Source organism: Panthera onca, chromosome C1 (genome assembly GCF_046562875.1).
Source record: "Panthera onca isolate mPanOnc1 chromosome C1, mPanOnc1 haplotype 2, whole genome shotgun sequence".
Taxonomy (NCBI): domain Eukaryota; kingdom Metazoa; phylum Chordata; class Mammalia; order Carnivora; family Felidae; genus Panthera; species Panthera onca.
In genome coordinates this window covers 79,419,006-79,430,459 of record NC_138346.1, presented here as the reverse complement: position 1 = coordinate 79,430,459, position 11,454 = coordinate 79,419,006, and the positions used below count along the sequence as shown (strand labels likewise).

Below are 11,454 nucleotides of genomic sequence, written 5' to 3'. Positions count from 1 at the left end.
CTTCATTTTTCTTGTTTACTATCAGACATTCTCATGAATGTTCACTTTAATGATACTCATTTTAAATGACTGGACTTTTCTCATATTTTAAGACAAATTAATCACATAAACTGGTCGCTATTTACCTGATTCATGGCCAATTCAAATATCCAGATGAAAAAGATAGAAAGCTCTGTATTTATTATCTAAGTTTCATAAGTCCCTAGAGAAGATTAGGACAATCTTTTCGTCATTTGCATAATGCAGCTATCATATCTTTTCAATTGCATTTGCAGAACCCAGCCCTGGCCAGTACGTAAAGCTATCATCACTAAATCTAAACATATTCAGAGAATAAGTCAGAATAAAAACACTGACAACACAGATCTGTGAATAATAATTATAATTAACCCCTTCTAAAAGAAAAGGTATATGTAATAGTACATAATAGAGTAACAATTTAACCCATCTTTTTTTTTTTTTTTCCTTTTTACTCAAAGCATAAAGCAGAGGCAACACTTCATCCCAGGTTAACATGCAACTTAAAAAAAAAGTTAATATACATATTAAACATGGAAATTCACAAGTAAAACCTTATTTGTCATTTCCCCTCAAACATACCTTAACACGATTCCTTTATTTCTTAATAAACAAGGCCCTACCGCTGGTCACCTGACCAATGCCTTACATTTCTGGAGCTTGACAGTTTAGTGAGTTATGGACATAAGAACACTGTTGTAAGTATACTGAAGTTAACACATCTGCGAAGCAGCTGATCAGACTGATTTACCAATTGAGGGGTCTCTACTCCAATCTACCACTCCCTCCCAACCTCTGCAAAAACATAAATATCCTCCAGCCACCATGAAGTTTTCTTGTCAAGAAGGCCCTGAAGCATGATTTCCCTAGTTTTCTAACACACATCAGCAATGATGAACTACAAAGCACCCACATGCTCAAAGATCCTTACTTTTTGGAATATTCCTTGAGTGCAAAATTTTCTTAGGATTCAGAGAAATGCAAGTTCAAAAAAAGATAAAGAGATAAGAGATTTTTTTGCCTCTTCATGCATGCAAAGCTTGAGTTAAAACCTTTTATCATATTAGAAATTCCAATACAACAAACCTAAAAACTTTCAAAAGGTTTCCTAATTTCTTTGTTGTATTAAATGTGGCTTCAAGTATGTCAATAAACATAGAGCTCAATTTGGGAGGGGTAGATAGACTACTTACAACATATCTTCATCTAGGCTTCTCTAGGAAAATACAATAAACAAAGAAGACTATCTATAAGAAATGTGTCATCTTTAAAATCAATACTGTTAGTAAAATGTATTTTAAGCACCAATTAAAATTAGTATATGTTTTTCTCATCTCTAGCAACCAAAAGAGCCCTTCTTAGATGTAATTATAGCTTCCTCCTCAATGTGTTACCTTGAACATTAACCCAGAAAATATCTTTAAAAGTGCTCTGCAGGTATTACCTCCTCTCAAAAAACCACAGAGGGACAATATAAGAAAAGTCTACTCCAATCTAAATGGCTAGTTTAAGCAAAAATAATTAGAGGAATTCTGTATATCACCAATGTAAGAAGTTTTGGAGAAGAGAGTAGCATACAATTATTTAAAGTCATGTACACATTTCACTTTTCCATGCAAGATGATTTAAAATATAAACACAATGTGGTTGTAAATCACTGAAAATACCATCAAGTCTCTGCCCCCAGAATTTATAGTCCCACTCTATGGTCAAAAAAAAAGAAAGGAAGGAAAGGAGAGAGAAAGGGAGGGAAAGGAGGGAGGTAGGAAGGAAATATGAAAACATAATAGTCTATCAAATATTTTAGTTTGTAAGTAGAATCTAAACAAAGAGGAAGGATTTGTCTTGAGCAACAAAATGGATCAAGATCTAAATGATAAAATCAAAATTACTAACCACTAAGTATGAGGAGAATTAAGAGGATACTCTTATACTAGCAATAAACTTTTACTCAGGTTTTAAAATACACAATACAATCTTCTGTGTGAAAACTGTTTAAAAAAAAAAAAAGAAAGAAACAGTTCAGTTTTCTAGCCTCTGCAGTAACTAAAAGGCAATGGCGTGTTTTTATTAGGAATGAGAAAAAATGGTTTTGCTCATGTTTCCTAAACTATGGTTTGTTATCTAGTTTTTTGTTTTGTTTTTTTCCCCTCAAATAAAGCACAAATTGTGACTTAGAAATCCTCAGGGCTGTGCCATCCATCAGTACTCCAAACATATAATATCATAGAAAACACATATAATTTATTAGACAGACTTAAAAACCCACACAAATCAATTTTAGGCACTTCTTGGGTACAGACTATGGGCATCTTCTTTCAAAAAACAGGATATCTAATAGGCAAGACCATAAACTTTAATTTTTAGAACAATACAACAACAATTAGACAATTGATTTAAAAAATTGCATAAGCAACCCAACTGTATCCTGTTATAATTTCTTCACAATTCCACACACCATTTTAGGATTTAATAGAAACAGCCATTTTTTAGCATCGAAAGTTTTAAAACTCTCCTTCCTTTACTTCACCGATATGGTCTTAAAACTCATATATTCTTTGAGGAAGCATGATAATACAAGTTCTACTTTTATATAGGTAGAACTTTAAATTAGTATTTTCTATACTGTGTCTATATCTATACAGAATCAACATATTATGGTTGATGATTTTGATGTCTTCTAAAGTCCATTTCAACAGGTTTATTTTGTAAAGATAGGCTTCTCATTACTAATTCTTTTAGACATCTAATGTTTATCTGTGTTCTTTAAGTAAACATGAGGAAAAAAACAGAATGTGAGCTATGGTTTTAAGGAGACCTTCACGTTAAATACTACATATATATACGGTTTGGCATCTTTTTCTAACTCAAATAGTTTTATGGGTATCCTCCAAAATGTAATCGATTTTTGGTAATGGGAAGATAACATGCACATAATGTAATCCCTTCCATGCGTAACTAGCAGCTTAAGGAGCTGGCAAAGTCTAGGTAGTTCTGTTATCTTTCTGAATCTGCTTTTCAGCATATGAAGCTAAAATTAAGGAACATTAAAATGTTAAATACAGTATGAAGGATTTTACTACTGGCTTTTATTTGCTGTATATACAGCAAGCCAATCTTCTGATATACCCCACAACCCTGACAATACACTCTTAATGAGCAAAGTACAAATCAATACATAAACCCAGTAGTGGGGACACAGCCAAGAACTAGAGAACCTACTTAGAAACTGGTGGTTTGGGGAACAATGGCTGTAAGGCAAAGTTTAGAATACCTCCAAGACTGAGTAACATACCTTCACTGATTGTGAATGAAGATACAGGAGAGCAAGGGATGGCTGAGCTATGAGAAAGCTGATCCTGAAGCAGGAAGTTTTAGAGTACATTTGGACATCTGGGAGGGGTTACTAAGTCATGCAAAGAAACCTTGCCTCTACCCAGCCTTGAAAGAGGGACTGATGCCAAGATATAACTGGGCAATTGAGAGAAGATGACCCCAAAGTCCACAGGATAATCTGGGATGTGCTGCTATCCTCTATATACAAACAGAACACATTACAGATATATTCCCAAAAATGCCTGCAGAGAAAACTAGAAAGCTGTCTATAGGTTTTCTATTTACATTAATATAAACAGATTTTGAGGTTGTCTGTACTGTATGTGGTTGCTGTAGTCACAGCAAGAAATGTAAAGTGCCTATGAGAGAGGACAATAAAATCCCATTTCCAGGCATCTTAATTCTATACACTCAGACAATAAAGAAAAGAACATCTCAGGGACTTCCTGCCTTTCCTCAAGCTCCCTGTATTTTCTGTTAACTACCTACTAGGCACTTCGTAAAGGCCAGAAACAACACTCTTCCATCTCATGCCACACTTCTAAAATCACTTTATCTATCTGCATTAAAAATGCCAGCCAGCAGTGCTAAAGCACTTTATTCTTAAGGCAAAATGTCATATTCCATACCCACTTCCCCCTGTCCCCCAAACCACCTGCCTTCACTATATTCTTTGCCCATCATGAGAGCCAAAGAAGTTAGAAAGAACTGAAAATTTTCAAACAAGACTCCTCAATATAATGTGTAAGATATACTTTATAAATGCTATTATCACAAAATTAAACACATTTAAATGCTTATAGCATATGGTTACTTTTACCAAGATATCAAGAATAACTGTATGACTTTCAAAATTAATATCAAACACGGGATATTTAATCCAGCCACATGTACAGGGGTATGAGGCTTTGTTCTTTTCAGAGGTAAGCACAATGACTCTAAATAAGATGATTGTTTACCCCCAAAAGTAGCATATTAAAAACCAAAAGCATTGCCCTTCACTTAATTCTACTTAAACTACATATAAATTGCCAATATAACTATTCATAAGGCTCGTCATCATATTTGGAAAGAATACTGTTAAAATTATCTTGATGTATATTTATACATGAATTAAAATTTTTTCCTCATTGTAATTTTGGTTTTATGTACAAACATACAGGTACAACCTTATTTCTAATGCTTGGCCTAGAAAGGTAGAATGTCACAAAAAATAATGTTTCATAAATGTGGTATAAGACTTCATGCATTCCCATGATGCCATGTCAATAACCTACTACACTAAACCAACTGTAACAATGCAGTGCATGCTTTAAACATCCAATTAAGAATAAATTTTAGCCAACAGCTTGTCAACAAGGGAATGTGCTGGTATACTGCTGAATTCACATGGCAGCAACCCACAAGACTAACCCATGAAAATTCAAATTAAAAGATAAATAGGGTAAAAGATGTAGATTTGCTGGACTACTTTACAGAATATCTCAGATGAAAATGCAACATCTGCAAAATGGACTTGGGTTTTTAAGGGAGTTTTTAATATAAAACAAGTGATTCCTAATAGTGATTTGAAAAGTATGAGAACATATGAACAAATAAAGCTTAGTAATTTAGAATTTACTTTTGTAAAAGCAAGTTGACAAATATTAAAATGTTATACTTGCATTATGAACATTATAATATAAATATAAAACACAAAACATCCACTGTTAAACACTGATCTCCCATGCCTGACTTGGATTTAGCTACTGAGTATATTATATTTTACAGAAAGAAACTCAAAGTTTTGTCAATGCTTGTAGTATATACTATTACTCCTCATCAAAATCTGCGTGAAATCCAAAAGGCTCATATTAAAGGTAGTTACTTCTCTTCTTGAATATTCTAAAACATGCCACTTTGGATCAGCCTTCAGATTTTCAGGGCATGAATACAAAGAGAGTACCCAAAAATATGTGTGAACACATTTAGGATAAGTCTGTTTACAATTACAATAAAAATACCTTCAACCTTCATATCTTTCCATTTTCAGTGAAAAACAAAATACCCTAACCAAACATAAGATATTTGGGGCCAAGTTACTTCTTTGTAAAAATAATTTATCATGTGTTGATCGACTTTTTAAACCAAACTCTTAAAAGCATTAAAAAAATTGTTTTATAGCTGTCGATGCATTCACGTTAGTAAGAAGTGAAAAAGAAAAAAGTGTAGAAACAAAAAAATCTCAAACTATCCCAACTCCAGAAATAAGAAATTTTCAAATTAAGAAATAACCTTTGTTGCTTAGAAAATAAGTACTTTTCATCTCAAACTCACTCTAAATGCTTGTATAATTCAATACCTAAGAAGACTCTAGGTAAATTATTTTATAATATTTATAGGATGATACTTCTCTGGGTAGGCATATTTTACACAATAGCTTCCAATTAATGCGGGAAAAAATCACTTGATAATTTTAATAATTAATGATTGACTGATTAATGGATTAACATTTTTCTCAGTAATTCAGATGGCATAGATCCAACAAAGGGAACAAGGATTGCTCAATGTGAAATTCTGTCCATTCGTAACACTAAGCCAAAAATTTGCAGGTACTCCATTCAGATTACATATTTTCATGTATGTAATTTGAACAACAAAAAAATAGGTACAAAGTGTCGAGCTTTCTCCTTTTCTTTCTTTTTCGTTCGTTCGTTCTTTTTTTTTCAGAGCAGTTCAATGATTTTGGGGGTTGGTTAGTACAATACAGAGAACACAAGGGAAAGCACAAAATGGCACTTAACACCACTGCCAGTACTCATCTCATTACGGTTATAACTAAGGATAGTATTACCTTTTGTGTTATTTGCTTTTCTTTAGAACATAAATCAAAGCCATAAACTTGAACTTGAGGTATATACACAATAGATACACAACCTTATGCAAAATACTTTTCATAAGTAACCTTACATTTTAAAATATTGGAAACTGAATATCTGTGCTGATTTGTATTCTGACTTAATGGAACAAGAAGAGAACAACATTCAACTAGGGAGGCTTATACTGACAAAAAGCTCTTAAAGTTAAAAATGTCTCCTTCTCCCTTTGTACTTACCACAGGCTACACAATGTCCTGAGAGGATTCATTATGAGAAAAATGGCAATCACAGCTTTAAAGACCTTGCTTTGGAAGGGACTAATGAGAAAGCAGATTGGAAAATGAGACTTCATCTTTGTTCTCAAATAAGTGGTCTTAATTATTCTTCTTATAGAAAAAGTTTAAATCAGTTTATTATAAATATATCTAAACCATGAATTTTTGCAGCTTTCAGATAAAGTCCAGCACTTCGTTTATACAAAGTCTATGAGAAGAGGTCAGTAGAGATCATCTAATCTTAAGTCGTGACATCATCCATTCAAGTCCTTGGCATAATCTATAAAGAATATAAAAATCACTTGATTAAATTCAACTAAAAAACTATGAACAAACTAAAAGAAGATACCATTTTTCATTTACCTAAACAACAATGATTAAAAAAATCATTAATACCCAATGTTGGTGTTACTGTGGTGAAGCCATACTCTCATACACACATCCATGCTTTTTCTGGTTCTTTTTTGTCTCTAGTGCCTAGGACACTGTCTGACACATAAAAGGAGCTGAGTAATTATACAATGAATATCCACAGAAAATAATTTAGCAATGTGTATCAGAAATATTTAAAATATCAATACTCTACCTTTTTTCTACTTCTAGAAATATATTCTAAAATAAACATCAGACACAAGGACAGGTTGATGTATAAGACTGTTCAAAGCATTTTTAATGGGTAAAGGTAAAATTTAACTACTTAGAAATAGAGAAAATTAAATTATAGAACATTCATATGATGAAATATTAAAAACTTCCTTTCGAAGACTTTATTACAGTGTGATAAAATGCTCACCGATATAAATGAGGTAAAAGTGGCAGAATACTAAACTAAACATGTAGCTGAGCTGCTAAAACAAAGTATATTTGCAATATGTATATTACATCTGTATACTTAAAAAATTTGAAGGAAATAAAGTCTCTCATCACTAATACTAGTTACCGTTGAATAAGGTGTAATTGAACGCAATGCAAAATACAGAAAGAAATGTTCACTATGATAAAACAAACTAAATGTTTACCAAGAGTAAAATTATATTATAACAAGAAGAAAGACTGTTAAAGACTGTTATATAATTATCTATGAGGACGTTTGATAGGTATGAGAAACCATGCTACCGCACTTAATTGAAAAACACCACAACCCAGATTTTTGTGGAAGTATGAATCTAATATTATAAAAGAAGAAAAAAAAGAAGAAATCACAATGAGGTTAAAAAAAAATGGTTATTTCGGTGTTGGCCCATACTTTCCCTGCTATTACCAGATTCCTTACTTTTAAACTACTAACAGGAAATGGTACAAAAAATAAGCAAACAGATTAACTCCAAACTGTTAAATGAACAGAGGTTACCTAATAGCAAACTAGAAACCATGCTAAGCATTTAATATCCATTATCTTAATCTTCACAATGTTGAGACTAGAACCCTTCCCATACTACAAGAGGGAATCCAGGCTTAAAAGATGCTAGCAAATGGCAGAGGTGGGGGTCAAAATGCCAACCAACACTAAAACCAAGAATTTAGATCAAGGTGGCTAGACTGCAGAAGGGAAACATTTTCACCCAAACCAAACATTTCCACTTGATAACTACTGCAAAGGGAAACCCCCATAAACCCAAAAATTGAAAAGATATACGACCATTCATTGATTTCCTCTTTTAAGAATGAAATTGCCAGGGTTCATATCCATCCTAACTAATGATGTATTTTCCACACAATTACTCAAAGTATGTAAGTCAATCATCTACCAATTCTAGATGATCTTCTTTGCTGTCAAATTTATTAAAATCAGTGCTTTTGCTTAAAGACCTTTGGTAGACAAAGACAATGTATAAAGATATATCTATAACTATAAATGTATCTTAACATGTATTAAATTATTTGACAAAGAAATATGCAATGGATAAGGTATTTTTTTTTTTTACCTAAATGAGGATGTGGACAATTGGTATTATTTGTGACTTTTTAAAGTGCATATATTTGCTTTCTTAAGGTTCTAATTATGCTCTATCAAATGTCTGTCATCAGGTAATACTGCCTTCTAGTTCACTAGGATTCAGCTTCAGCTCCATTCAATTCTTTTTTTCTCTGCTTTTAAATACATACATGAGAGATTCTAAATAGAGGTCTTAAATTTGGGGTTGAGGTTCTTCTGATGTTAGGTTAAGAGCAGAAGCTTGAGGCAGACACAGATGAGTTAGCTGAAGTGAGAGAAATTCTCTTCCTCACAAGACCAAGGTGAAGGGTGAACCAATATAATGGATTACTGAAGCTATCTTATCTCTGCCCCGAGCTTCTGCCCTTTCCAAGTACCTGAAGAACCTCAACTTCAAATGTAAGACCTCTAATTAGAATCTTCATCTCCAATTTATTTTTCACTGCTTTTAAATATATACAGATCCACCACATTTTGGAAAAACAACTACACCAAAAATCTAAATTTGCTCATCTTTCTAGCTCTTTATCCTATTTCTAACCTCCTTTATTCCATCTCTCCTAATAGCATTCTCTCCATCCTCCTGATCCTTGACCTTACATTTGACAATGCTGACAACCACACCTTTCTTGAAATCCTTTCAGGTCTGGGCATTAGACTAGAGCAAAATTCTACTGTAGGCACCTACCTTTCCTTCCCAAACCAGGAACCTTCATGTCACACTCTCTCCAATTCTAACTTTTTTTTTTTTTTTAAGTGCAGCGACCTCCTCTTGACAACACTGGTGGCAAAATGAGTACTCCCAAATTAGTCTTACATTTGAACCCTTTTCTAGTTCAGCTTCTTTATGGATAAAACGCAAACTAAAGACACTTGGTCCACCAGATTGTTACGAGGAATAAATGATACACCTGATACATGATACACCCTATGAAAAGCACTGGAGACACAGACTTGCTAGTGTTAAATCCCACCATCAGTGCACGAACAGTTTCCTGACTTGTCCAGCTCTCCTTCACACTTCCATTTCCCTGAACCCCTACAGCAACTCTATCAACTACATGTTCACATGGATTTGTTCAGTATGTTCATATGTATTACGTGTATGTTACAGGTTTTATTTATAGAACCAAGGTAAAACTCTAATTATAGATACAGATTATCCCTTACATTGTTTTATACATGGTAGCCTTAAATATTTATTGACTTTAAGAAAAAATACATGTTTGTAAACTAAATACATGTTTTCTAAAAGACCTCTTACCCCTCGCCAGTAAGAGCACAGCATGCTTGGATATGCCACTGGTGATCTTTAATAGAAGTTAATTTCAAAAACTGGGAGATTTCTGCTACAGTCATGCATTCTTTAACATCTTGCTTATTAGCAAAAATCAGCAATCCAGCTTTTCTTAGGTCCTATAAAAGCAAATAAAACTGTAAAAAGGCCAGTGCATTTTTATTCACAGATTTTCCAACTTAAACAAATACTTTTGACAATCTTTTAACCTAGAATTCGACTACCTGACATAAAAGCATCTCACGGCTCTGATGCTGATAGATGGCAAACTTAAAACTAAGCACATTTTAAATAAACACATCTGCATTTGTATGGATTTACATATTTCTTATAGCCCTAAATTACATTTTTTATGGACCCAACTGCTATATTTAACAATAGTCATGACTTCAAATACATATTTACCCCTTCCCCTAATCCAAAACTAGGTTTCCATGGCCAAGAGCTACTCTTTAGCCTGGCACTCAAGAACTTTTCAAAATTTTACCCCTATCTATTCTTTAGGTACCCATACCTAAAGCTAGTACCTTCTAGGTGCCTAGGAAACACACCATGTACGCCTTAGGGCCTTAGAGCTTAATTCTCAGTTGAGAAGTGCTATCCTAAACCAATCCTATTCTTCTGAGACCTAGCTCCTCTTTGTCCATGTAGATTCCTTAGATTTGAATATTCAATACGGCCATTTTGGACTGGCATTAAACTTATCAAATTTCCCAATTAGACAGTAAGTTCTACCACTTCTATGTTCTGCCTCTGAAGCAAATTCTTTAATCTTTCTGAATTTGTTCTTAATAACATTCATTGAGTATCTAATCTGAGCAAGACACCCATTATGTTAACCATTTTCCAAATAAAATCTCTTTTAATACTCACAGGATTCCTGTAAGGTAGGCCTTACTATTCCCATTTTATAGATAAGGCAACTAAAACTCAGCAGTAAGTAACTCATACAAGGTTATACAGCTACTCAATGACAGAACCAGTTTGAGCTGAGATCTTCCCACTATACCTGCTGCACCTCATCTATAAAATTCTGAGACTATCACCTACCTCCTGCGGATATAGTTTGAATGAATGAACTACTACATGAAAAACACTCAGTTCAGTACCTGGCTTCAGGTAACAGTTCAGTAAATGTTAGTTCGCTTACTGTCCTGAAAATGTGGATCACCTTTATCTTTGTGCATACCCCAAACTGACTGGTCTAATGTTTTATTCACAAAGCAGGCCAATGGTTAGTCATCGCCTTTTGCTCTATCCTACCCTCCCCTCTCCCATTTTTAAAGATGGAAACTTCTTTGATAATCTGCTGAAAGTCATGGACCTTTTCCTCATAAAAATGTATATATGTATATACGCAAAAAAAAGTTTATATGTAATTTTAGGGTGTTAATAGATACTCTAAAGTCCATTCATGGATCCTAGATTAAGAACCCATGATAGATGCACTCATATATATGTGTGTGTATAGATACACGTGCACACACACACACACACACACACACACACACATATGGAGAGATACTGAGAAAACTAAGGTTTTGGTGCTGTGCTTGCAAGTTTTCTCAACTGTGCAGAATGACATCTTTATAGGATATTTTTATTTCAATCGTGTGTATCTGTGTCTGAAATAAGAAAGTCTTTAGTAGATACAAATTGACATTGCTCCACATTATTTTACTCTTATGAGAACATAGTTTCAACAATTTATATATGATTTTATTTATGATGTCA

General features: G+C 33.5%; 1 protein-coding gene across 1 annotated transcript in view; it reads right to left on the bottom strand.

Annotated features, from left to right (window-relative positions):
• Nucleotides 1-367: 367 nt before the first annotated feature.
• Nucleotides 368-11,454, bottom strand: part of ARL5A (ARF like GTPase 5A) — a 28,746-nt gene continuing 17,659 nt past the window's right edge. Inside the window, exons 5-6 of the mRNA XM_060626551.3 lie at nucleotides 9,688-9,839; nucleotides 368-6,767 (exon numbers count right to left, since the gene is read on the bottom strand). Of these exons, the coding sequence (XP_060482534.1) occupies nucleotides 6,719-6,767; nucleotides 9,688-9,839 (201 nt within the window). The 3' untranslated portion in view covers nucleotides 368-6,718. The remainder of the gene's footprint in view (nucleotides 6,768-9,687; nucleotides 9,840-11,454) is intronic.